Source organism: Balaenoptera acutorostrata, chromosome 2, assembly GCF_949987535.1.
Source record: "Balaenoptera acutorostrata chromosome 2, mBalAcu1.1, whole genome shotgun sequence".
Classification (NCBI taxonomy): Eukaryota; Metazoa; Chordata; class Mammalia; order Artiodactyla; family Balaenopteridae; genus Balaenoptera; species Balaenoptera acutorostrata.
The window spans coordinates 123,211,402-123,238,067 of record NC_080065.1 but is presented as its reverse complement, the minus strand read 5'-3'; the positions used below and the strand labels follow the sequence as shown (position 1 = coordinate 123,238,067).

The 26,666-nt window shown below is 45.0% G+C and overlaps 1 protein-coding gene across 2 annotated transcripts in view; it reads left to right on the top strand.

The window, feature by feature from the left end:
- KLHL3 (kelch like family member 3) overlaps positions 1-26,666 on the top strand; it is a 112,986-nt gene that overhangs the window by 73,640 nt on the left and 12,680 nt on the right. For both annotated transcript variants that reach the window (XM_007172193.2, XM_057540268.1), the window contains exons 7-12: positions 3,495-3,611; positions 7,254-7,403; positions 19,963-20,080; positions 20,505-20,702; positions 22,199-22,300; positions 25,459-25,587. In XM_007172193.2, coding sequence (XP_007172255.1) covers positions 3,495-3,611; positions 7,254-7,403; positions 19,963-20,080; positions 20,505-20,702; positions 22,199-22,300; positions 25,459-25,587 — 814 coding nt within the window. The remainder of the gene's footprint in view (positions 1-3,494; positions 3,612-7,253; positions 7,404-19,962; positions 20,081-20,504; positions 20,703-22,198; positions 22,301-25,458; positions 25,588-26,666) is intronic.

Here is a 26,666-nt window from a genome sequence, read left to right as displayed (position 1 = left end):
AAATCACATTCAGGAATGTATTGGATTGGCCAAAAGGTTTGTTTGGTTTTTTCCATAAGATGGCTCTAGTAGCACTTAGTTTTTTGTTTTCCTTTTTTTAAGACTTACTATTTATTTATTTTAAAAATTTATTTTTGGCTGCATCGGGTCTTGGTTGCGGCACATGGCATCTTTGTTGAGGCATGCGGGATCTTTCATTGCAGCATGTGGGCTCTTTGCTGCAGTGCGTGGGCTTCTCTCTAGTTGTGGCATGTGGGTTTTTTTCTCTCTCTAGTTGTGGCGCGTGGGCTCCAAGGTGCGTGGGCTCTGTAGTTGTGGCATTCGGGCTCCAGAGCATGTGGGCTCTGTAGTTTGTGGCACACAGGCTCTCCAGTTGAGGCGTGCAAGCTCAGTAGCTGTGGCACGCAGGCTTAGTTGCGCTGTGGCATGTGGAATCTTAGTTCCCTGACCAGGGATCGAACCCACATTCTCTGCATTGGAAGGCAGATTCTTTACCAATGGACCACCAGGGAAGTCCCACTTAGTTGTCTTTAACTTCATTTGAAACAACTTTGTTAGATTATATTGTGACAGCTGTCATATTTGCATGCATTTAAAAAAAAAAAGACATCAAAATTGGTGAATTTTTGTGTAACCATTTTAATATTGAAGATGGAAGGAAAAAAGCAACATTTTCAGCATATTATGCTTTCTTATTTCAAGAAAGGTAAAAACCAACTGAAACACAAAAAAAGGTTTGTGCAGTGTATGAAGAAGGTGCTATGACTGATCGAACATGTCAAAAGTGGTTTGTGAAGTTTTGTGCTGGAGATTTCTTGCTGGACGATGCTCCACGGTTGGGTAGACCAGTTGAAGTTGATAGCGATCAAATCGAGACATTAATTGAGAACAATCAACGTTGTATTTTGTGGGAGAGAGCTGACTTATTCAAATACCCAAATCAAGTGTTGAAAATCATTTGCACGAGCTTGGTTGTGTTCATCGCTTTGATGTTTGGGTTCCACATAAGTTAAGCGAAAAAAACCTTCTTGACCACATTTCTGCATGTGATTCTCCACTTCAATGTAATGAAAACGTTCTGTTTTTAAAGCAAATTGTGATGGGAGATGAAAAGCGGATACTGTACAATAATGTGGAACGGAAGAGATCATGGGGCAAGCGAAATGAACCACACCAAAGGCCGGTCTTCATCCAAAGAAGGTGATGTTGTGTATGTGGTGGGATTGGAAGGGAGTCCTCTATTATGAGCTCCTTCCGGAAAACCAAACAATTAATTCCCACAAGCACTGCTCCCAGTTAGACCAACTGAAAACAGCATTCAACGAAAAGCCTCCAGAATTAGTCACCAGAACATGCATAATCTTCCATCAGGATAACGCAAGACCGCATGTTTCTTTGATGACCAGGCAAAAACTGTTACAGCTTGGCTGGCAAGTTCTGATTCATCAGCCGTATTCACCAGACATTGCACCTTCGGAATTCCATTTATTTAGGTCTTTACAAAATTCTCTTAATGGAAAAAAGTTCAATTTCCTGGAAGACTGTAAAAGGCACCTGGAACAGTTCTTTGCTCAAAAAGGTACAAAGTTTTGGGAAGATGCAATTATGAAGTTGCCTGAAAAATGTCAGAAGGTAGTGGAACAAAACGGAGAATATGTTGTTCAATAAAGTTGTTGGTGAAAATGAAAAATGTGTCTTTTATTTTTACTTAAAAACCAAAGGCACTTTTTGGCTAACACAATAATATAAATTTGTCCTATTTATTAGTGGTGCTGACTTTGACCACTTGTTAAAGGTGGTATCTGTCAGATATACCCGTTTGAAGCTCCCTCACTCTCCCCATGTAATGAATAAATAATCTGTCAGGTGGCACTTTGAGAACCGTGAATATCTTTTTTCCCAACAACTTTTCACCCAATGATTTCAGCATCTATGGGCGATCTTTGCTGAATCAGTTATTACATTGGTGGTTGCAAAACAATGTTTTTCTAATTCTGTCATCCCTTTTACCTTATTAGAAGGCCTTTCTCTGGGAAGAGCAGCCCTTCCCACACTTTTTAAAGTGTACTTATAGACTCATGGATTCTTTGGGTTATGATTCATTACTATCCTTTTCTTTTAACTAAAAATATTTTAAATTGAGGTATGATTTACACACAGTGAAATGTATAGATATTAAGTGTAAAATTAAATTCATTTTGACAAATGCATATGCTTACATAGCTCCCGCCCTATCAAGATAAAGAACATATCCATTACCAGAAGAAGTTTCCTTTGGCCCCTTCCCAGTCAGTGCAGAACTGATTTCTTCATCATTCTTTTTGATGTTTAAATTGTCCCAAACGACGGCAATGGAAAAGCGCCATCTAGCTCGCTCTGTGTTCGTTGTGTCCCCCTTAATCTTTGAGCACTTTCTTGCTTTCTGGCACAAGAAAGTGTTTTGTCTTATTACTAGTTGTTATTGTTATTATTGTTTTTTAACAGCTGAAAATATCCCATGGTATCGATACTAGTTTAATAATTTCTCCACTAGTGGATTTTGGATTGTTTCCTTTTTTATCCTGTTACAAAAACGCTGCTGCAAACATCTTGGAACACATATTCTTGCACCACTTTTGTGAATGTTTTTGTTGATTGGAGCTCTAGAAGTGATATTTCTAGGTCAAAGATATGCACATTTGAATTTTTGATTGATATTGCCAAATTCTTCCTTCCCTTCTTAAGCCGTGTTAGTTAAGTTTCCATTAACAGTGGTGGTTTCCCCGCTGTCTTACCAACATTGAAGTTTATGTGTCTCTGTGTATATGGTGGTGCAGAGTTTGAATTTGAACTTAACCTTGAGTAAGGCAGACATCCAAACCATAGATTCCCCTTTTTGGTTCCAAGCCCCATTTTGATTTATATAGAAATGAAATCTCTTCTCAAAGGAGAGGTTTGACCCAAGGAGAAATTTTTGCCATTTTCTGTCATTCAGTGTCACATTCACCATTACAGCCAGCTTTTGCAGAGGATATCTTTATTGTTTTTATTCTGCATTAAATGAACATGGGAGATAAATGAAGAGACGGGGATGTGTGATGGGCATGATGACATTACCCCGAGGGCTTCTGGTCCTCTTAGACAGTCTTTGTAAAATTTGGTTCAGAGTTACTGCTCTGTATTTCTACCCTGAGGTAACTACTGGAATTGATTTTTGTTTTGCGATGAACCTTGATGATTCTGTGTTTGGGGTAGCAGGTTTTTCTTAGCGTACCTGTGAGAGAGAGAGAGAGAGAGAGAGAGAGAGAGAGAGAGAGAGCACTCTCTGACGTCAGATAGTAGAGACTTTGTGTTTTTGTTTTAAGTATTAAATTTAAAGGTGTTTAAATTAGCTTAAACACCTTTGTGGATGACTTGTAACTTTTCTTTCTTTTTTCAGGTCGCGGAAGTTGTTTGAAAGCTGTTTAAAGTTATTGTCTCTTTGCAAAAGTTACCTATGTTGATTTCCCTTACAGGTGTTTGAAGCTGTGATTTCATGGATCAATTACGAGAAAGAAACCCGTTTGGAGCACATGGCAAAGCTGATGGAACACGTCCGTCTCCCTCTCTTACCAAGGGATTACCTTGTCCAGGTGAGTGCTGTGTGAAGAACCAAGCGCTTCCCTGCTCACCCAGGCCTCCTAGGAGTAGCAGTGGGCAACCCCGGTTGTATGGAGTGGCGAGTTTCATGGGTCTTTTCTGTGGAGTGAGGGCACCAACCCACTGGGTTCAGTGTGAGGCATGGTAGTGTAAGGTTTAAGAGCATAGGTTTGAGAATGAGACACTTAGGTTTAGTTCCTCCTCTTCTATTTCTTAGCTTTAAGCCTCAGTTTCTTTTTCTCCAGAAGGGAAATTATACTAGAGCCCAGCAGGGTTGTTGTGAGGACCAGAGGAGTTGTAAGGATGCAGTTCAGGTGTTAGCATGGAGCTGGGGATAACACGTGTTCAACAGAAGTTATTAGCTGCTTTTGTTGTACAGGACTGAAGCAAGAAGGGTCATTTCCATCATGCTTCTATGTTCCCTTTTTGCCTTCGTGTTAGGCAACTTGGGGCCCAATTCAGGACTGTAGAAACCCGCTCTTCACAAGTGCCTGGAATACATACTGCATCTGCTTCCTCTAAAACTTGGCGCCACGTATTTTCTCATTCAATCCTTGTAACAACCCTGTGAGCAGAGGTTAAAGTCCCCTTTTCACAAATGTGGGCTTTGAGGCTTATGGAGGCTGGGATTTATCTGGAGTCACCAGCTAGCAGGTGGCAGGGTCAGGATTCAAATCCAAGTCTGTCTGGCTCTAGAGCACCCACCTTCCCTAAGCAGGTGCCACCTTTAATACTTTCTCTTCTGTTTGTATATTACATGACTTAACTTTGTAGTGTCAATGGCATTAGATGTTTTCCAAGCAGGCAGAGGATAAAACTTAAATAGATAAATAACAAGTGCCAAGGCAGTAGGCCAGCCCTCAGCCATCCTCAAGAAGTCTCTGCGAGGAATGGCAGATGTGAAGCCAGGATAAGAGGAGGTTCAGCAGCCCAGCAGCTGAGCTCTGTCACTTCTTGACCGTAAGACACTGGGCGAATCCTCAACCTTGCTAAGCCTCTGTCTTCTCATCTGGTGAAAATAGCCCCGGCCCTTATAGGGTCGTTTGGGGTTAGAATGAGATGAGCCACGTAAAGCCTACAACCCTGTGTTCAGTGATATCTCTGTTGTCTTCACAACCACTGCTACCGTTGGTAGTAGCGGGAGAGAGTATCCTTACCAGCACTTATAAAGTCCTCAGCTTGTGATGCTGTTGATCACAGGCCTCAGGAGTCAGTGGAATGTTCTCTGAATCTCTGAACCTTAGCCCTCTTCTCAGGGGCTGGGGCGTATATTCTCGAGCCTTCAGACGTGCCCTGCGTTTTACACTTTGGATGGCACCACTGCCACCTGGTGGCCGCACATCCTTCGTGTAGGAGAGGCCCCCACAGCAGAAGTACCGAACCCACCTGAGCTCCCCGTGTCAGAGCCAAACCTCCCACTCTCCTGAGTGGGGCCTGACCACCGGTGAAGGCGGACACCTGGCCTCCAGCACAGTCTCACTTTCACAAGGAGGAAGGGCGGCTTGTGGACTTGGGTTCCGGAGAAAGCTAAAGGGGCTTTAGATACCCCTACGCACAACCTCCGTCAGGTGCCCACAATGGAAACTTAATGAAGACTTTAGGAAATAGTTCCTGGGTTATTAGGGCAAGGTCAGGTTTAGATCTGGAGAAGAAGGAGGTCAGAGACAATGTGCATGAGAACTGTTGTGTGGGACTTTTTTTTTTTTTTTCCAGAACACCTCTGGAAGGAGATGTTTCATTAACACTCATTTGACCTTGAAACGTCAAACTAGTCTAACCACTGGGGATGGCTGATGGTAGAGGAGGAGGAGGAGAGAAAGGAAAGCTCTGGGCAGACCTGTACCAACACTGACTTCTGGGGGAGTTGTTTTGTTGTTGTTGTTGCTGTTTTCTTTTAATAGCTAACATTTATTGGGCTTTTATTAAATATTTACAAATATTGTGCCAAAGTATATAACATGCCATATCTTATTTAAAAATTTGTCCTTGTGATAAAATATGTACAATATAAACTTCATCATTGTAACCATTTTAAGTGTACAGTTCAGTGGCATTAATTGCATTCACTGTGCTGTACAACCATCACCATACCCATTTCTAAAACTTTTTCATCATCCCAAATTGAAACTCTGTACCCATGAAATACTAACTCTCTCAGGGAGCTTTTCATTCAAGCCGAATGAGTTCTTTGGGAGAAGTAGCTATTCATGCATTTTTCCTTCTTCCCAAGCTTTTAAAGAGATCCTCTCCCACCCTTTTTAATTTTTAACTGACCCCAAACGTTTATGATTTGTCCTTACCTGCCTCAATCCCTCAGTAAGAGGGAAAAAAACCTTCCAAGAAAACGGAGTGTCCCTGGGGATCGTCTGTGGGGAAGGAGGTCCAGAGATAACAGAGGCGCTCTCACTGATTCTTCTTTTCCTGCCATCTCCAACACTGCTCAGCAGGTGATGGCCCTGGCCACATTCCCATTCCTAGTTACAGGTGGGGGACCCAGGAGCAGCTCAGCCAGGCCTGTGCATGACAGCTTGAGGGCTGAGATAATTGAGGTGGGGCGGCCCTTCTCATTCTCTGACTGGACCTGAGGGCCTCTGGGTCAGAACCCTTGTCTTGTGCATCATTTTCTCCCTGGGGTCCACCACTGAGTTGCCCAACCAGGAGACATTCAATCACTGTTAGCTGCTGAATGGAGCTGACCTTGCCAACAGCTCCCAAACAGTCCAACAAAGAAGACATGAAGTAGCCTCCGAAGATCACACTACCCCTTACAGATATGCCACGTAGCAATCTGACCTGTGCCCAAGGGTGGAGACTTGAGAGTCAGGGTACCAGCGTGGTTCACCCTTAGCTTTGCTTGTGAAATATTTAGGCCTACACTTGCTGAGCACCTGCTTAAGTCCTTGGCTCTAGAATAAGGCATGAAGAAGCCACAGCCCCAGCTTAGATGGGGTCCAAGTGGAGGTCAGTTGGTGGGACTTTTGTGCAGGACATTCTTTCTGCTCTGATACCACTGCTCTGTTGGAGAGTGCCTCACTGGACACTTCTCCCTGAGGCTTGCACTGTAAGATAATGAATATGAATTCTTCTTCTTGAATATCACCTTATTATACCCAGTGCCTCCAAAGGTTGGCCGATGCATCCCACCATTTTCCTCTTTCCCTCCCTCTCCTTCTCTCAAATATCTGGCCATTTGCCTTAAACATTATAATACGTTCCAACCAGAAGGCATGTGGAAAGAAGCTTTAGGGACAATCAGTTGTCTTTGTTTTGCATAATCTCGTTAAGCCTATAAACAAGCAAACAAACACAACCTGTGAGGTTGTGGGGGACTTTAATATGCCCATCTTACATCTTACAGGTGAGGAAACTGAGGATCAGAGGAGTTAAATGGTAGAGCTGGGATTTGTATCCCTGTCTGCTTGATGCCAGAGCTTAATCACTTACTCCATTGTGCTCTTGAGATGCAGGAGGTGGGCACTAAGCTGTAACTCTGTGGACCTTTGTCTTAGGGTCTGAGATGGTGTGGTGTGGGAACGAATGAGTGTGAGAGTACAGGAATGACTCAGCCCAGGGAGATGGCTTGGGAAATGGGGCCGAGTTCTGCAGCAGGATCACCTATGGGTTATTACCTCTAGACAGTTGAAGAAGAAGCTTTGATAAAGAATAACAACACCTGTAAGGACTTCCTCATCGAGGCCATGAAATATCATCTGCTCCCTCTGGATCAGAGGCTCTTGATTAAAAACCCAAGGACCAAGCCCAGGACTCCAGTTAGCCTGCCCAAGGTAAGCCTCAGCCCAGTCACTGCCAAGAGTTGGAACTGTGATCTGGGAAAATGGCCTTGTACTCCTGTCTCCAAGTCTCTCCTCACCCATGGCTGCCCTGCATCTCGGTTGTATTTACCACCTGGGAGATGGAGTCTGCTGGTTCCTCGTGAATCTGCTGGTACCTCTCTCTTCCGGGGTCTTCCTTTCCTAAGGGTTTCAAGGTAACCTTCACTGTCACTAGGGAGGTTTGAGAATAACTCAGGTCTCTTTCTTCTTCCCTTCCTGTTTTGCACCATGGTTTGGACTCTGTTTCCTTTGGAAGCAGAGGACTAGCTGGGTGGGTCTTGACGTAGTGATGGCCACAGCAGTCCTCTTTCTAGGCCATTCTTTGCGTCAGAACAGTCCTAGTCTGGTTTCTCCCCTCACCACAGAGCCATAAAGGACAATTAGGGCTGCCAGAGGAGAAAGGGGCCCTTAAGGAGTCCTACAGGTAAGGAAGTGGGGAAAGATATGGGGGAAATGAGAGCGTGTGAGGGGGCAGCCAGGGGGAGGGAAGGATGAGCGTAGGAGGGGACACCATGATGGAGGGTCTGTGCTGGGTACTGGCGCTCTGGTTCCCTGCAAGTCCCCTCCCCTCCATGGTCCTCAGGTTCCTCCTCTGTAGAATGAAGGATGCTGCACTAGATGGTCTCTAAAGGCCTTTCTAGCTTGGCATTCGAGTCATCTTTCCAGGATCCTAACGTGAAGTCTAGGGGGAGGTCCCAGCCAACCCAGGAGGAGGGGTAGAGGAGAGGAATGAGTCGTGTTGGCTCATCCACTACAAGTAGGCAGCACCCAGGGATTACCTAGGTCCTTGCCTTGTCCTTCTCTTCCTCTTTGCGGTTGGCTGCCTTACTCCTCGCCTGCTGCTTCCAGGAAGGGTTTCACGGGGCTAGAGAAGCATGTTGTCCAAGACCAGATATTTGGATTTTCCGAGGTTTGCTTCTCTCCACTCTGCTCTGTGACCCCAGATCATGGAGAACATAGTGGTTGCAATGTGAACAAAGGTTACAAATGTCCCAGATAATAATATAAGCAGCTGACATTTATTGAGTACTTACTGTGTGCCAAGCAGTGAGCTGAAGATATCGCATAGAAAGTAGAGGCAGTTATCCTAGTTCAGGAAGGAGGAAACTGAGGGTCAGAGAGATTAAGTGACTTGCCCAAAGTCAACACAGCTAATGTGGTGGAACCAGGTGTTTTTTTTGTTTTGTTTTAATAAATTTATTTATTTTATTTATTTATTTTTGGCTGCGTTGGGTCTTCATTGCTGCGCGCGGGCTTTCTCTAGTTGCGGCGAGCGTGGGCTACTCTTCGTTGTGGTGCGTGGGCTTCTCATTGCGGTGGCTTCTCTTGTTGCAGAGCACGGGCTTTAGATGCACGGGCTTCAGTAGTTGTGGCACGCGGGCTCAGTAGTTGTGGCGCATGGGGTTAGTTGCTCCGCGGCATGTGGGATCTTCCCAGACCAGGGCTCGAACCCGTGTTCCCTACCTTGGCAGGTGGATTCTTAACCACTGTGCCACCAGAAAAGCCCCCTGGAACCAGGTTTTGAATTGAGTCTTTCTCCCGCTCCAAACCTGTTCTTGAACCCTTACCATCCTGCACGTGCTCCACCTTTGTAAACCTGATTTTTACCTACCTGTCTGCCTCCTGTTGCACAGTGCCAGCTAGGAGGGGCAGCCACAGGGCACGGGTCTCAGCCTTGGGACCATTTGCCTTATTGCATGTTGATGCGTTTTGTTTCGTTGGAACGTTGCATCAAAACTTCTTCATCTTTTTCAAAGTGAAAATAACTTAGCTTTCTTTGATTATAGAAATGTATGCTCATTGTAGATTATTAAAAGGATACTGCGATTTCGAAATAAAGTAAAAATCACCTGAAATCCCTCCACCCAGGGACAGTCACTGCTATCATTTGGATGAATTTTCTTCCAGACCTATCTGTGCACTTATTCACAAATAGGTCAAACTGTACACTTTTAGATAAATGGACTCTTGCTACACAGATTGAAATCTTTTTCTCCTACTCAACCAGATGCTACAGACTGCATTCAATGTTATCAGTATAGGTAAAAACAGCATTTAAATTGTAATAGGTGCATGGCATTTATTATATTTATGTGCTATTATTTGTGTAACTGTCATCTATTGATGGGCCTTGCAATAATTTCCATTTTTTAAAATATCTAAACATATATGTGTCAAATATCCTTTAAAAGATGGCATCTTGTTTTGGTTTGCATTTCTTTAATTGTGAGTAAGATTAATCTTGGTTTCATAGGATTATTGGCATTTGTATATTTGGGGGGTGTGGAAATTCCCTGTTCATGTCCTTTGCCCATTTTTCTGTTAGACTGTATTTTTTTTATTAATGGTTTTTACATGCTCTTTTTAAAGAGTTTAGGTCCTTGTATGTGTTTTACATATTTTTTTCTTAGTTTGTAGTTTGTCTCTAAACTTGTTTGTAACATTTTGAATCCCGAAAAATAATAAGTAGTCAAATTAATCTATCTTCTGCTTTATAGCTTAGGTTTTGCTTAGAAATGTTTTCCCTGCTCTGAGATTTTAAAAAAAATACTCTGTGTTTTCTTCAAGTACTTTTATGATTTCTGTTTTACGTTTGAATCTTTGATGCACTTAGAATTTGTTTTGGTGTAAAGAGTGAGGGTAGGAATTCAGGTTTATTTGTATTGCAGATCATGAGGCTGTTGCCTCAAAGTTATCTTATTAAATAATCTCTCTCTCCCGTGGACTTGAATATCACCTTCATTATGATCTAAATTTCTGCCAGTTTTGTGTCTGGAGAATATTGATTCTAAGGTGCACTGTTGTTTTGTGTGCAAGCGTTTTTTTTATATCCTGGGTTTTCAGCTGGCCTTATTGCTTGTCTGTGACTTTTCTCTTTGAAAACTGAGGTTCTCATCCTATCTAATATCAGGTTAATGACGTCTTTTCCTGGGGAGTGTATTCTGGAGCTAAGGAAATGGTGCAGAGCTGGCCCATTTTCTTTGTGTGGTGACCCTACCCAGTGGCCTCTCCTTTTCTAGGCTCCACGTCTGGCTTTTACCGCATACACCCATGAAAAGACAGTTTTGAAAATCAAAGCCAAGTTTGTGTCTGAGCCTGGACTAAGCATGCTTGAGACAACCCTCCCCCCGCCCCCCACCTCTGCAACATACCTTGTGTCCCTTCCCAGATATTGAGTCTATAATTGAGAAGAATCCACCCCTTGTTTCAGGAGGCCAAAGTTGTCCCCTGTCGCCTCTACTCCTTAGGAACCATTTATTTTCCAAATGAAAATGTTTAGGTTTCTGAGCACATAGCCTTCTGCAGGCGACTGGAACCATGATTTCCTTTGAATCTGTTGAAGGAATTTAAAAAAAGGTGTTGCTGCTCTTTGCCTCATTGTTCCCTCAGCTTTAATCCTTAAATGATTTAAGGTTATATTGTCCACGCTGCTTCTCAGACTCTACTCCTGTCACCATTGTGTGGGCACTTGAATTAACAAGATCCCCACTGTGGGTTTGAGGAGTGGGGTGTGCTGAGGGGAGCTGTCACTTTGAGGATTATGGACTGTGCCTTATCTCATTAAATCATGATAATAATAGGTCAGTGCTAGTCATATCCCTACTTTACAGAGTTTAATCAGAGAGGTTAAGTAACTTGCCCAGTGACACAGCTAGTAACTGCAGAGCTGGGGTTTGAACAAGGTCTGTTCCACTCTAAAGTCTCGTACCAAACTGCCTTCAGGGACAGGTTTTCAGGTTTTGGTGGCAGATAAAAAAAGATTCTTTTCTTTCTCTTCCTTTTCTTTTCTCTTTTCTGTCTTTTCCCTTCCCTCCCCCTATTTTCCCTTCCTTCCTCCCTCCCTCCCTTCCATCCTTCCTTCCCTTCATCTTTTTCTTTCGCATCAAAATATTCTTTAATTAAAGCTCTGTAATATCTCATTCATCTCACTGAGATGCATTTCTAATACATTTACTTCTTTTTTTTTAAGTTAAGACTTTATATTTTTAGAGCAGTTTTAGATTCATAGCAAAATTGAAGGGGGACTTCCCTGGTGGTCCAGTGGTTAAGACTCTACGCTCCCAATGCAGGGGGCCTGGGTTCAATCCCTGGTCAGGGAACTAGATCCCGCATGCCACAACTAAGAGCCTGCATGCTGCAACTAAAGATCTCATGTGCCACAATGCAGATCCTGCATGCAGCAACAAAGATCCCGCGGGCTGCAACCAAGACCCGGCGCAGCCAAATAAATAAATATTTTTTTAAAAATTGAGGGGAAGGTACAGAGATTCCCCATATACCTTCTGCCCCCGCACATGCGTAGCTTTCCTCATTATCAACATCCCATATTTTTTTAAATTCCTATTTATTGAGGTACAATAATTTATTCCCAGTAAAATTTGCTCCTTTTAAAAAGGGATGAAGTTTGATGAATTTTGACAAATGCGCGCAGTCATATATCCACCATCCTCATCAAAATATAGAATATTTTAATCACTCCAAAAAGTTCACTTGTGCTGCTTTGTAGTCAAGCGCCTTCTTCCACCCCCAGCTCCTGACAGCTACTGATCTGATTTCTGTCCTTACAGTCTTCTCTCTTCTAGAATGTCATAAATATACTGTAATTATGCCATATGTAGCCTTTTGAGCTTGCCTTATTTCTCTTAGCATCATGTTTTTGAGATTCATCCACGTTGTTGCATGTATTAAGAGTTAATTCCTTTATATTGCTAAGGAATATTCCATTGTGTGGATGTACTGTAATTTGTTTATCCATTTACTGGTTGATGGACATTTGGGTGTTCAGTTTTTGGTTATTACAAATAAAGCTGCTTTGAACATTCACTTACAGATTTTTGTGTGGACATGTATTTTAATTTCTCTTGGGTAAATACTTTAAATTCTCTTGGGAGTAGGATTGTTGGGCTGAATGGTAACTATAAGTTTAACTTTTTCAGAAATTGCTGAACTGTTTTTCAAGATGACTGTGCCATTGTGCTTTCCCATCAGCAGCGTATGAGAGTTCTTGTTACTCCACTGTCTCACCACTCCTTGTATTATCTATTTAAAAAAAATTTGGCCATTCTAGTAGGTATGTGGTCGTATCTCACTGTAGTTTTAATGTGCATTTCTCTAATGATTAATGATGTTGAGCATCTTTTCATGTGCTGATTTGCCATTTGTTTGTCTTCTTTGGTGAAGTCTTTGTTCAAATCTTTCCCCATTTAAAAAATTATTTTCTAATTATTGAGTTGTAAGAGTTCTTTATAGGTCTGGCCAACTCAAAGTCTTTGCTTTTGACCATGACATGGTACTAACCCCACAAAGATGATAGGAGCAGGTCTAATTGCTGAGCACGTGCCAAGCACTGAGCTGAGTGATTTACATTTATTATCTAATAGGATTTTCAAAATTGTCATTATCCCCCTTTTACACATGGGGAAATTGGATCTCGGGTTATGTCACCTACTCGCTGTGTATTAGTTATCAATTTCTGCATTTCAGATTACCCTAACCTTGGCGGCTTAACACAACAGACGTTTGTTATCTTAGTTTCTGTGGGCAGGGATCCTGGAGAGGCTTAGCTGGGTCATCCTGGCCCAGGGCCTCTCGTGAGGTTGTAGTCGAGCTGCTGGTTGGGACTGCAGTCACCCCCAGGCTTGTTTGGGGAGGATCTGATTCTAAGCTTACTCTTGTGGTTGCTTGTAGGTATCAGTTCCCCACCCCACGGGCCTCTCCATAAGCTGCTCGGGTGTCCTCATGACATGGCAGCTGGCTTCCCCAGAGTGAGTGATTCTACAGCAAAAGAATGAGAGAGCACGCCCATGACAGAAGCTGTAGTCTTTAAATAACCTTCTCTCAAAGTGATGTCCCATCACATCTGCTGTATTTTATTTGCTGGGTGCTAGTCAGCAGGTCTACCCCACACTCAAGGGAGGGGGTGGTGATTAAGTTCCATGTCTTGAGTGGAGGATTATCAAAGAATTTGTGATGTATCTGGAAGCACAGCTAGTAAATAGCTAAGCTGAGATTTAAGTCCAGGGTGACTGACTTCAGACCTTGCCTCCACATTTCACAAAAGCATTTTAGCTGAGTACTGGGTAGAAAGAAACCTGACTCCTACCCTCTGAGGGCTTTTAAGAAGTCCCTCTGAGAAAGTAAGATAGAAATATACAAGTGGCCAAATAAAAGGAGGAAGAAGAGAAGTTGAGAGACAATGGGGCTACTTGGAGAAGTGGCCACAGGAATTCCAAGGGCCAGCTGGCTTGTGCTTTCATGAATTCAGTCCAAGTTGGCTTTCTGACAGAGCTGACTTTGAGAAACAAAGGGGTGGAGAGAGATTTGCACACTGTTCTCAGCAATTCTCAGCAGAGAACCTGTTTGCCAGCCAAACCTCCTCCCTGAAAGAAACAAGACTCTGCCTTGGGATAGCTGCAGAGGCTAATAAGGGTGTTTTTTCCTTGTGCCATATATGCACTGATCACACTGACATATTCAAGCCAGAACAGCTAATGGCATCATTTAGGCTCCCACACGCTCACCACCCAGCACTTTCCCTGAGGCTGGGTTGCCATGGACAACCAGGGGCTGTCTCCCAGCCACTCACGATACTCCTGCGTTACCTTGTGCTGCAGATGGCAGCAGAGAAATGAGGTTCCAGGAAGATGCAAATAAACCCTTTGGAGATGTACTGAATCTGGCACTTTTCACTGTCATTTCAGCGCAGTTGACATCTTTATTCAACTCTTTAAAATGACACCAAAAGCCATTTGGGCTGGAAGTGGGTGGCTTCCTCCTGAGTTGGTCTGTCCTGCTTTCAGAAGACAGTGTTGGACACAAGGCTGTTGGCAGGGTGGGGAGGATGACTTCTCACCTGGGCCAGGCCCATGGATGGACACTGCTCCTCCGCGTCTCGGTCCTTTAAATGGACCCAGGCAAGACCCTGGGAAACACCCTGGGGTCCTGAAAAACCCCCATCATTATCCCTGGAATTACTGGTGCTCACTTTCCCATTCACAGATCATAAGCGTCCTTTTCTACTATTTGTTGGGAATCTGTTTTAGCAACTGCTTTAAACGGTAGTAATGATGCTGGTGTTGATCTAATAATAGAAGTTAACATTTAGTGTGTGCTGTTTACCAAACGCTGTGCTAAATGCTTTATATCATTTAAGCCTCCTGACACCCATGGGAGAAACATCCTATTATCCTGATATTTTAGGTGATGGAAGTGAGCTTGGCAAGGTTAAGTGCCTGCCCAGATTCACACAACTAGTTAGTGACGGGGCTGGTATTTGAGCGCAGGTGTGTCTGACTCCAAAGTCCGTTTCCCACTCCCACTCTCCTCCCTGGGTCTTGCTCCCGCGCTGCTGCTTCTTCACCTCTCGTGGTCCGTGCACCTTGGCTGTCAGTCCTTGCCTGGAGCACCTGTTGCTCAGAACCTGCTGGGACAAGTCTTCTGCCTCGACCTCGACATGCTCCTTCGGATGAATTTTTGGTGTTAGCCCTGCGGCCCCACGCACCAGGGTAAGAGAGACTCTCGCTTCCTGCCCTGGCCCGAGGGACCGACTGGCTGGGCCTGCCTTCTGCCCAGCTCACCGGTCATGGAAGAGAGTTTGGACACACACTCTACTCTTGCCTGATGAACAAGGTGTGCAGAGCCTGGGTCGTTCCACTCCCCTGAGTGCAGAGTCTAATGACTTAGGGTTAGGGTCCTGATGCACAAACGGGCTGGAAAGCTCTGCGCTGTTTACTTCCTGCCCTTCCCCTGGCTCGTCTCTGCTACCTGATGGCTCTCAGACACAGAGCAGTTGTCATATTGTGAGGAGGGACCAACATGCCTTCACTGCCACAGTCACACTGGTGGAGTTCAGACTCATCCAAGTGAAAGAAACAGTGTTAAATGTTTTTTTAAAAACCATCTTGTTATGCTGGGAGTGAAATTTCCTTCCCAAGGAATCAGGTAGTCTTTACATGGTCTCACTAATGTCCCTAAAGTAAATGGCCATTTGACTTTCTAAAATGAGAGTGTTTTCCTTGGGAGTGGCCCAGTAGCCATGCCCCTCACAGTTGAGTCTGGCTCACCAGTATTGTGTCACCCAGAGCTCTCCACTCACCAAGAAGTCTGCAGCCTTTAACACAGTGATGACTGAGACTTGGGGTCAGGACCCTGGGTGCCCTGCAGGGCTCCCAAGTACATTGCTGTCCTTGAGTGTGATGAAGTTATGTTTGGTCTAGCGTAATTGTTAGCCTGGAACCAGTTCTTTAGTATTTTATGATTCCCATATGACCACTGGTAGTTCTTACTCAGGGTTACCTTGAGGGATAAATGTTAAACATAGTGATCATTTAATAAGCTGATCTGATTCAGTAATTTCTATTAAAGACAATACACATCTTTAGTAAAGTGGAACTTAGGGGTGTCAGGGGAAGAAAGAAATATGCCTATTGAAGTCTTTGGGCCTGAGTTTTTCCGGAAATGTCAAATGTGGGCTTGCAAGAAAGAACGGTTCAAGTCTCTTCTTGCCCTGACAAGAAGAGACTTAAGTAGCTGGAGGTTTACAGTTTCAGAGATGTAATACATGTAGACTTTGGGGAATACTCGTTTTTGTCTAATTGGTTGCTAAAATCAGGTATCTATGGAAACAACCATCCGTTAGTAGTCAAGATAGGAAACTTATTCTTTTTATGCTGCACAAGTACACAGTGATGAGTGTAGTGCTCCTTGTATGATGGCTTTTTGTAAGACCTGCCATAGAAATTGGACTTCTTATGTCTACGAGAGAAGGAGAAAGTATACCTACTCCTCCCTCTGCCTTGAGCAACCTCCACATTTTCAGAAACCAATGGTCCTACCCCCACGAAACCTCATAATTGCTCTTCCCAGATTGTTGTACAAGTTTGGAATTTTAAAAGTCGTCTCTCACCAGTGGTTTTATAAGCTCAAAGGCAAGTTTATTTTGAAAACCTTGTTCTGTATCTTTTTTGTCTTTCTATGCAGGTTTTACTTTAACATTAAATTTTTTGCATTTCTATAATATCGCTTCTGTGTTACTATGAAAATTCTCAGAGATGAGTGCTGGATTTTCTCCAATATGAATGTACCTCCCTACCCTGGCGGAAGATGGTTTCTGGGACATGGTTAAGTCCCCTGAAGCTTTGCCTTTTTTGTTTATAGAAGAAGCCTTGATAGCTTATGAAAAGAATAAACAGCCTTCTGGTGGTTGAGTCAAAAGATGGGAAAAGCTCTCTCTTTCTCTTTTTGTTTGTTTTCCTCAGATTCTGTCCCCAGAATTGTAATCTGGTGTCTAACATGTTTTAACCCAAGAAAGAGACATTCTAGCTCGTGTTTGTTTTTTTTTTAAATTTAACTGTGTATTTTTTTTTTATTTAAAATTTTATTTATTTAATTTAATTATTTTTGGCTGTGTTGGGTCTTTGTTGCTGCGTGCGGGCTTTCTCTAGTTGCGGCGAGTGGGGGCCACTCTTCGTTGAGGTGTGCAGGCTTCTCATTGCGGTGGCTTCTCTTGTTGCGGAGCACGGGCTCTAGGCATGTGGGCTTCAGTAGTTGTGGCACGTGGGTTCAGTAGTTGTGGCTCATGGGCTCTAGAGCGCAGGCTCAGTGGTTGTGGCGCACGGGCTTAGTTGCTTCACGGCATGTGGGATCTTCCTGGACCAGGGCTTGAACCCGTGTCCCCTGCATTGGCAGGCAGATTTTTAACCACTGTGCCACCAGGGAAGCCCCATGACTGTGTATTTTTTCATTTAACTCTTTGCATGTGGTCTTTACTATTCATTTATTCTTTATTCCAAATAAATATTTGAGTCATCACTTTTACCTGGTACCCTAGGGCCCTAGGGTTATCTTGGTGATTGAGGCAGGTACATTTTTGTGCGATGGCAGGGCTCACTGTCTAGAAGGGAGACAAGGTTACTGGACAGTTACAGCACAACATGGGGCACTTTTAGTGGGAGAACCCAGGGCATATGTGGTCTCAGAGAAGGACCTGTAACTCAGCTTTGGAGATCAGAGAGGTCCTCTTGGAGGAAGTGACGTGTAAACTGAGACCTGAAAGATAAGCAGGTGTTGTGGGTGGGGGGGGGGGAATCAGATGGGGGAAGAGTGTTTCAAGGAGAGGATGTTGGGTACTTGATGTCACTGCAGAAAGAAAACTAAAAACTAGTTTTATTCCCAGTTAGCCCCAAAATCAGATTTCAAAGAAAATCCTTGTAATGGTTTGACTTCATTTCAACTTTACCAACTCAAAACCAGAAAGACAGTACAAGTTCTAGGTATGTTTATGAATGCGGGTCATTCAGCCCTGGAGGAATAAGTTGGGCATTGTCTGAAGTTTGCCAAGAGGCTGTGTTCATTAACATCCCCCTTGAACTTGTCATGGATGCCTAGCTAAGCAAAGAATTACAGATGGGAAGAAATGTAGAATTCTGCGTCTCTCTGAAAAGGACTGCTCTTGACACAGAGCAGTGGACCTTCTGAGCAGAGGAAAGTCAAATGCAGAACATTTATTTCTGGAGGTAACAACAGCTCTACGTCTGGACTATGTGTCCTGGGTTCCTTTGGCATGTTCCAGAAGTCAGAACGGAATTCTGAGTTTTTGAACATTGGTCACTTACATTCGGTCACAGAAGCACTGTAGACTAACTCTGATGACCAGTGACCACCCACATGGGCAGTAGGTGAGCCTGAATCTAGACTCTTGGGTCCTAAATAATTGATCTTGAGCAATGACTGTCAGCCCTATACCTGTCTCCCTATATGGTGGACAACGTTCAGCTGAGGGGTGTACTCCTATGCACTCACGCAGATCTTGATGATCACTCTTCTCCCCAGAAATGCTTTGCAGGGAAGCAAAGGGCACTATGATCATTCTAACGGCAAAAACGGTTGATGGCACATCATCAGGAAATCTCTATGTTTGTGGGTTAAAACGGGGGTTGGCAAAGTATGACTCTTGGAAATGCAGCATCAGCATCAACCGGGAACTTGTCAGAAATGCGTATTTTCGGTCCCGCTTCAGACCTACTGAATCAGAAACTCTGTGGGGTCGGGCCCAGCAATTTGTGTCTCAACTAGCCCTCAAGGGGATTCTGATGCCCACTGAAGTTTGAGAACCACTGTGGTGAATAAGACGAGCCACAGATAATGAGACGATCCTGTGACTTATATTGATTGTCTGCCTGTGACTGCATCCCTTTCTCTCCACTTAAGAAGGCCACTTGGAATGAGTGAGTGAGAGTGAAGTCACTGCGGGGACAGCCATGAATTTGTACAGACTTACTGACATGTGTAAACTATTGTTAACTTTGGTGCTTTAATTTTTATTTATTAATAACACATGACAAAAGTCACAGCAATGGGGATACCACGGTGAACTGCTGAAGTTCTGTTGCTGCAGCCAGAACAGTGGCTTTCATTGTTTTTTTCAAATACTACATCCTACACTAAGAAATATGTCTAAATTGCTCTCTAGGAGATACATACATGTATGTATAACCAGAACAAGTATTTCATGAAATAACATCCTTACTATATTTTCTGTGCTGTACTATTAAAAAGTATGCTGGTTGAAACCCGTTAAATTGATCTAGTGACCCACCAATGAAATGTGACCTGCAGTTTGAAAAACACGGTATAGTGAGCTGTCCTGGCATAGACCCTGTCTCTGGAGCAGGAGAGAGGTGGGGCTGCACTCACCCCTGTGTCGGGTGCACTTGGCTCTCAGTCTCTCTTCTGCTGCTCTTAGCTGTGTGACCTTGGTCAATTTACCTATGTTCTCTGAGCTTTACTTTCCTGACCTGTCAATGTGGACGATAATATCTACCTTGCAGAGTTGTGGTGACAAACAAATGACAACATACTTCACAAGATGACTGGCAGTGGTGGCTACCACCTTACTTGTGGAAATAATACTGTAACACTGTTTTTTCACAACATCATCAGTTACATGCATTTTTGTGGTGACCACCACAAAGCGGTGTTTTACAAATTTTTTCCCGTACTGCAGTGAATAAGTGCTCCCTATAATCTATGCATTCAGAAATATTTTTGAATTAATTTTATCTTAAAAATGCATCCAAATTCTGTACTCTATTCCAAAATATATTCATGTTATATATATATATATATATATATATATATATATATATATATATATATGGGAATATTTTGTTTTGATTTAAAATTTAGTCCCCTTGCCCCCAATGCTTAAGGACACTCAGATTGCAGAAGATGCCCCAAGTGGCTATACCCCCAACACAGCCCTGAGCAGGGGCACTTGGGAAGCGTAGACTTTATGCTTGTGTTTCTGTGGGAAGATGCTCGTTAGACTTTTCTTGAATGTTCAGACCTGTTGGTGATTAGGGGCAGCACCTTCATGTATATAGCTCTGTAAACTGGCATCTCAGATCATCCACGGACCCTGGGCAGTGAGCATGTGGACGTAACAGGGATTGATGACCCATGAATCTGGATGTTGGGGAGACCCAGCTAATGTCCACTTGTCTTTCTGGAGGTCATGATCGTGGTTGGCGGCCAGGCACCCAAGGCCATCCGCAGTGTGGAGTGCTATGATTTTGAGGAGGACCGGTGGGATCAGATTGCCGAGCTCCCCTCCAGGAGATGCAGAGCAGGTGAGCCGCACTGCCTCCCGGTGTGCAGGCTGCCTTTCCTCTCCGCCCCACCCCTGCCGCCACCGCAGGTCTCTACTGGGTGCCACAGTCCTGCTCCTTGTTTCCAAAAACATCTGTGCATTCCACACTCCCTTCCTTTCCCTTCCCCACCTGCACAGTTTCTAGCTGCACCTTCTGGGGTCAGTTCTCATGTGCTTAGGGACTTCAGGCTAATCCAAGTACTTGCTTGAATCAAACAAAACTAGAAATGCAAATGTGAGAAGAAATCCAGTGAGTCCCATAGTGACTTCCAAATATCTAAAGTTGGAGATCACCTTCTGTGGTGAATTATTTACATGCCTGCCTCGTTCCCCCATTGTCACTCATTAACGTGAGTCATCAGCCGTCTGAGATGACCTTGATGTCTTGGTTTCCTGTGCCTCAGGTGTGGTGTTCATGGCTGGCCACGTGTATGCCGTGGGCGGGTTCAATGGTTCACTGCGTGTGCGGACAGTGGACGTGTATGACGGGGTGAAAGACCAGTGGACGTCCATCGCCAGCATGCAGGAGCGCCGGAGCACGCTGGGAGCAGCTGTGCTCAACGACCTGCTCTACGCCGTCGGGGGCTTTGATGGCAGTACTGGTAGGTCCCGGACTCAGTCCCCATCCAGCCTAGGACACAGCTTCCATGCAACCCTGGTTTGGTCTGCCATTTCTTGGGCCAACCGCTGGTTCCTCTGCAGCTACTGCCCCAAGAGCATACCCATCCTTCCTCTTCCCCCAGCTTGCGCGTCAGAGGCACACCTTCCTACACACAGAATAGGTAACTGCCCACGTGCTGTCATTTCTAGGGCTCTAGGAAGGACCCCACCCTCAGAAGAGGCCCTTTTCTCCTTTCTAGTGTCTGTTAAGCCATTTATTCCAGAGATGAGACTTAGAGCAAGCTCGGCGGGAGGGTGTCTCAGAACTGTGGTCTGAACCCTCCTCTGAACAGATGAGGGAGCTAAGGTTCAGCTATGGGAAGAGACCTGGCTCAGGTCACACAGCCTTTGCCCATTGCCCTTTCTACTGCCCCACCAAAGCTGTACAAGGTTGTGCCACTGCAGAAGTGTCCCCTTGCTCCTGGCTTTCATCTAGCTCCAAAGTGAGAATCAGAAACTACTAGTGGACATGGACTTGGAGAGATTATCTCCAGGTGGATGTCTCTGTTGACAGCAACTCTGTTAAACTAAAGTGATATCTTTTGGCCCCCAGTGACATGAAAAACAATATATTTTATCTCTCTGAAATTTCATTTGTGTCTTCACCAATTGGTAACCTTTTTCAGCCTTCTCTTTGCCTGTTTCATTAATTCCAAGATCTGTAGCCCCTCCAGAGGCTGCTTCTAGTGAGTGGGAACTGGGAATAAAGAGAACAAAGGATAGTGGGGCATTGTTTCTTTTAGGCATTATTTTTGGCTGCTAGTAGAAAACCTGACTAAACTGTGGCTTAAACAAATGAGAGCTTTTGTTTTGTTCATGAAACAAGAAATTCAGAGGTTGGCAGTTGCCACCTTCGTCCAGTTGCTCAAGGATACTGGGGCCAAGTTCCTGAAGAGTCTTTTGGACTTATCCTCATGGTCACAAGGTGGCTGTTATATACAGCCAACACATTTGTGTTCCAGGTAGCAAGAAGCAGGAAGGGGGGGTGGGGGCTTATCAGAAAAGCAAAGGCTGTTTCAGAAATCCTGCTTAGATTGCATTGACTTGGTCACCCACAGCTCCAAGGGATTCTGGGAAGACAAGTTTTCAGCTTTCCAGCCTCTAAAATAGAGGAAGACAAGGGAAAAGAGGGATAGAATAGGTGTTCAGCGAGGTAACCTCAGGTATTTATTCCATTCTGTCGGTTTTATGATTTACGTTATACCCCTGGGCCTCCCACAGCCCACCCTCTAGGTCAGGTCTTAGTGGTCCCCTCAGGCAGACACAGTGCAAATGTGTTTAGGGAGGTGCCCCGGGCTGCACAGTGAGGCAGAGGTAGTGCTGAGTCATACACCCAGGTTTCCAGCCCCCGGGTCTGCACTGTTCCCCCATCCTCACTGTTCGCACAGCAGGATGAGGCCTGACACCATAGAAACCTCATGAGTCTCTTGTCTCCCAGGCCTGGCGTCGGTGGAAGCCTATAGCTACAAGACCAACGAGTGGTTCTTCGTGGCCCCAATGAACACACGGCGGAGCAGTGTGGGTGTGGGTGTCGTAGAGGGTAAGGAGCGGCAGTGGGCGGTGGCCTGCCCTGGCCCCTGGGCCTTCTCCTGGTGTCCCGACTCTATTCCTCCCGTTACTGCTGAGTCTGGTACTAGTATCCTGATTAGCGGATGAGAAAAATTGAGACTCAGAAAGGTGAAGCTACTGGCCCAAGGCTGGAAAGTGGGTGAGCTGGGTTGGGGGGAGTGGGAGGAGCCTAGAGGGGAAATGCTGGCCTGTTGCTTTGGCCACTTGTCTCTATTACGAGTTGGGGAATCCAGAGTCAAGATATAACCTAGGAGTATAATGTGGAGGGGGTGAGAGTCAATTGTTTCTTTAATTTTGTCCTCATGTTCATATGTTGAGCATTATTAACAGAGCCCCGAGTGAGGTGGGCACCTTTCCCCAGTTCTGATTAGTCACTGCAAGGCAGGTTGGTGGGTCCTGCTCTAGTCAGGAAAGGTGTGTGCGGTGAGACAGGAGCGAATGGTGAGGTCTGGGGCCTGTTTAGATAGTGCACTGTAGTTTTTAAACGGTTTTCATCTCCAATTTCTCATTTTGTTCCTAAAACTTTCCTGAAGGAGATGGGCAGGACTTAGATTTTTTCCATTCTCCAGAAGGGGAAACTGGTCCCAGAGGGGTAATCAATGTGCCCCATGCTAGTAAATAGCACAGCCACTCCTTGAACCCAGGTCTTCTAACTCCCAACTCAGACCATTAGCAAATGCTAATAGAGAGACGTTTTAGAAATATGTATGAATTCAATGTATTAAAGCATAGAGTATTATTTGGACTAAAACGCTATACGTTGCAGGACAACACTGATTCATTAGCCTGTCCTGAAGTGGGAATTTAGCTGGAAATCTGTGCATTCACACATGTACACAGGCATTTTCTATGTCACGTGTACACAGAACACATACACGTGCTTCGGGGAGAGTGTAACATGCGGTGAGTTAGACATTAATATAAAGATTCTTTTCTCTCGCTGCATTTCTTGGTCCATACCAGTATTATGTAGTTTAAATTTTAATTTAAAAGTATATTGTTCTAACATACTGAATGAGTCATCTTAGTGAGTGCAAGGATTTTTGTCCTCCTACCGAGATAAAATTGTTTCTTGCAATCTCATCCTCCCGTTGGAACAGAAATTGATTTGTCTGCCAAATGCAAGTGCTTTGTCTAGCCACCTTCCCATTTCCCCCCTTTTTCCTTAGCCAGGAATATCAAACAATAGAGTTGGGGTTAAAAATAACGTATCCCTGAAAGGAGAAACCTTGAGTGGGTATTTTTTCAGCTGAGGCAGAGTTGGAATGGTTGATGGGGGTTAGAGGAGATACCTTCCTGGTACTCATTTGAAATGCTCCCCTTGACAGAGCCTTCTGCGAGCACGTTCTGTGTGGCAGAAGTGCTGTGTGGTAGCACGCCCTGTTGACCCGGAGGACAGACTGGGGATTTATTTATCTTGTCCAACCTGAATCTGAAGCTCTTTCGGCTGAGAGTCACCCTGGGGCAGCAGAGTCCAATGGACAGCTTTGGTGAGAATGTCCAGGGAGGATCTTAAGTGGACGCTCCTTCCCCATGGCCCTGAAGATACGGCTCCCCACGCTGTCTGCACAGAACCCGCCTCCCTCTCATCGTCTCCTTACCATGGCTACATAGCCTAAATAACACTGGGGAAAAAAGAAAGAAAATCAGGATCATCTGCTACTAGCTGCCTTGAAGAATCTCTACGTAGGAAGAGGGACAGTGAGGCTGGGAGATTAGGCAGAAACTCCCCGCAGAGCAGAGATCGTGTGTTACAGAGACTGGGGTTGCCCTCAGGAGCTTCTCTTCTCCACACCCTAGGCCTGTCTCCTCCCTAGTGATGGACAGCTGGCTGGGCAGGTGGTTACCTCTGAGCCAGCACACACCACGAGAGTAGCCTGGGTCCTGGAGGAGCTCTGAGTCAGGATTTTGCCCTCCGGCTTAGGCGAGGGCAGAGTCAGGAGGAGGTGTCCCTTTCTTCTAGAAGGGCTGGTTGAGAGGGCTGTGGGGGCAGAACCCAAAACCAGGCTGAATGATAGAAGAAGAAATAATTTTACATCTGATGCAGCAAACGTCCTGATGGTACAACATAGTTCTGAGCCTGAGAATCTCTTTCTAACTTAAAATAACTGCAGATTTTTCACATACTGGTTGTACTCTTGGTATCTCTCCATTAAGAAAGCACATAGTGACCAAAAAAATCTTTTGATTGAGTAACCCTGTTAAGTAGATTTGCACCTGGTGGCGTTTATTTAGTCCGTAGCTAGTGTTTAAGATCCTTATTATAATTCCAGGGTCCCCCATAGGACTGAGACCCCAGGTGAGGTAGGACACCCACTCCCAACACACACACACACACCACACACAGAGACCTTCCCACTGTATTCTAAGACTACATGTTAAACCCAAATGTTTGAATCTCTCTCTGAGATCATTCAAATACCAATTTCCTGCCCCCTTGCCCAACCTCACTGCCATCCTCAGAACAAACTGATGCTCTTTGATAGCCGTTTATGGTATTTTATTTTAAAAATAGGTGAGGTGCTTCAGGGGTCTTGTGCATAGCTCAGAGATTGCAAGGGGGTCTGCAGATAAATTCCAGCCAACCCAGCCCACAGTGCACACAGAGCACTCCATTCACACGTTCTGCCTGCCCAGGTTGTGGACAGAGTACAAAACATGGAGGAGACAATGTTTGGGTTCTTGTTGGAGAATATTTTTCCTTATTTGTTCTGTCTGCCGTTGTGAGCCTTTACCCAGAAAGTCTGCCTGCCTGGCTGCACCTGGGGCCCTCAAGCTTTCCATCTCTCCGATGCCTTGTTCTGGAGAAGATCTAATGAGTTCACTAGCAAGAATATGTTGAGCCCCAGTGACAGCAGGCCGTTGCTTTGCACTGGGTGTTTGGGTGCTTTTTGAGAAAGAGGCTCAGTACTGCTTTGAGGAGGAACTCAGAGCTTAAGAGGAAGTAGGAGACAGAGTCGTGAAGCATGCTTACCCTGGTTGGGGAGGGAGTTGTGGTCTTCCTGGGGGAGGGGGTCCTGAACCCTGATGGAGGTGAGGGTGCCCCAGTGAGTTACAAGTGGAGTTTCAGCCACGCTCCAGTTCCATGCGAGTCTGAAGCACCACCCTCAGCCACTTTGTCTGTTCCAGGGAAGCTGTATGCCGTTGGGGGTTATGATGGGGCTTCCCGCCAGTGCCTGAGCACCGTGGAGCAGTACAACCCAGCGACCAATGAGTGGACATACGTGGCAGACATGAGCACTCGTCGCAGCGGCGCAGGTATGGGGCGGGGGAAGGTCAGGGGGCAGGCTGTGTCTGATCTCACAGGTGGGTCTGGAGGCCAAGAGCTTAACATTCTGCCTTATTTTCCCTCCCTCTTCTCTCCTTTCAGTGTATATAATCCCACTTGCATCTTTGCAGCTGACACAAGCACTTAGGAGTTAACCCTTCTCGGGGGGATCCCTTTGGTAGGGAACAGATGAGATCATATTCCCTTCATCGTCATCTCTTCCATTTCTTTGGAGGTGTCTGCGTCTCTTGAAAAGTGAAGCTTGCTATGTGCCAGGTGCTGTCCTAATAAGCACTTTCTGTGCCTTATTTTATTTAATCCTCTTCACAGCCCTGCAAGGTAGACACGACATAACTCCACTTAACAGATTTAGAAAGTAAGTCAACCAGGGGTTGAGTAATTAGCCCAAGGTCGTATCATTAGTCACTGGCAGAGTTGGGATTCCTACTCAGGTTTGTTTCATTTTGACGTTAGATTTTTTTGACCCCAGATTATCAGAGTCTCATTCTCATGAAGTAGTGTGACAAGCATGGCTGTCCCAGTCTTCCTTGGAAGAGCTAAACTTGCCTGTCTCTGTCTTGGGGGCTGAAAGCCAAGCTATTAGTGTTAGTATTTGGAGATAAACTTATGTCTCCCCCCAACTTTTCTTCACTTCAGCCCCCTCCCCCGCATGGGAGGAGAATAAATCCCCACATGGGGCCCACTTCCGCCTCCTGTGGGAAGACCAGGAGCTGTGTGGTCCTTTGGGATTTTCCAGGAAGTGGAGCAACAGCCCCTTCTTCCCTGCTTTGTCTGCCCCATCACCTAGGGGCCCAGAGGAAAGGGTCTGGGAGGGCAGGTGGAGGCGCTGGAGGCTGGGCACCGGCTCTCTGCTCCCGGTTCCTGTGGGAGTGGTGGCTGATGACCAACCCGGCTGGCAGGAAGGCCACGTGACTTCTGGGAAGGGAAGCCACAACTGGGAGCTTTTCCCCACCATGTTATTACTTTATCTTTTTTTTTTGTATTTTTGAAGATTGAGTTGTGATCTCATTTTATACAACCAAACACATGACCACTTCCTTAGTATTCC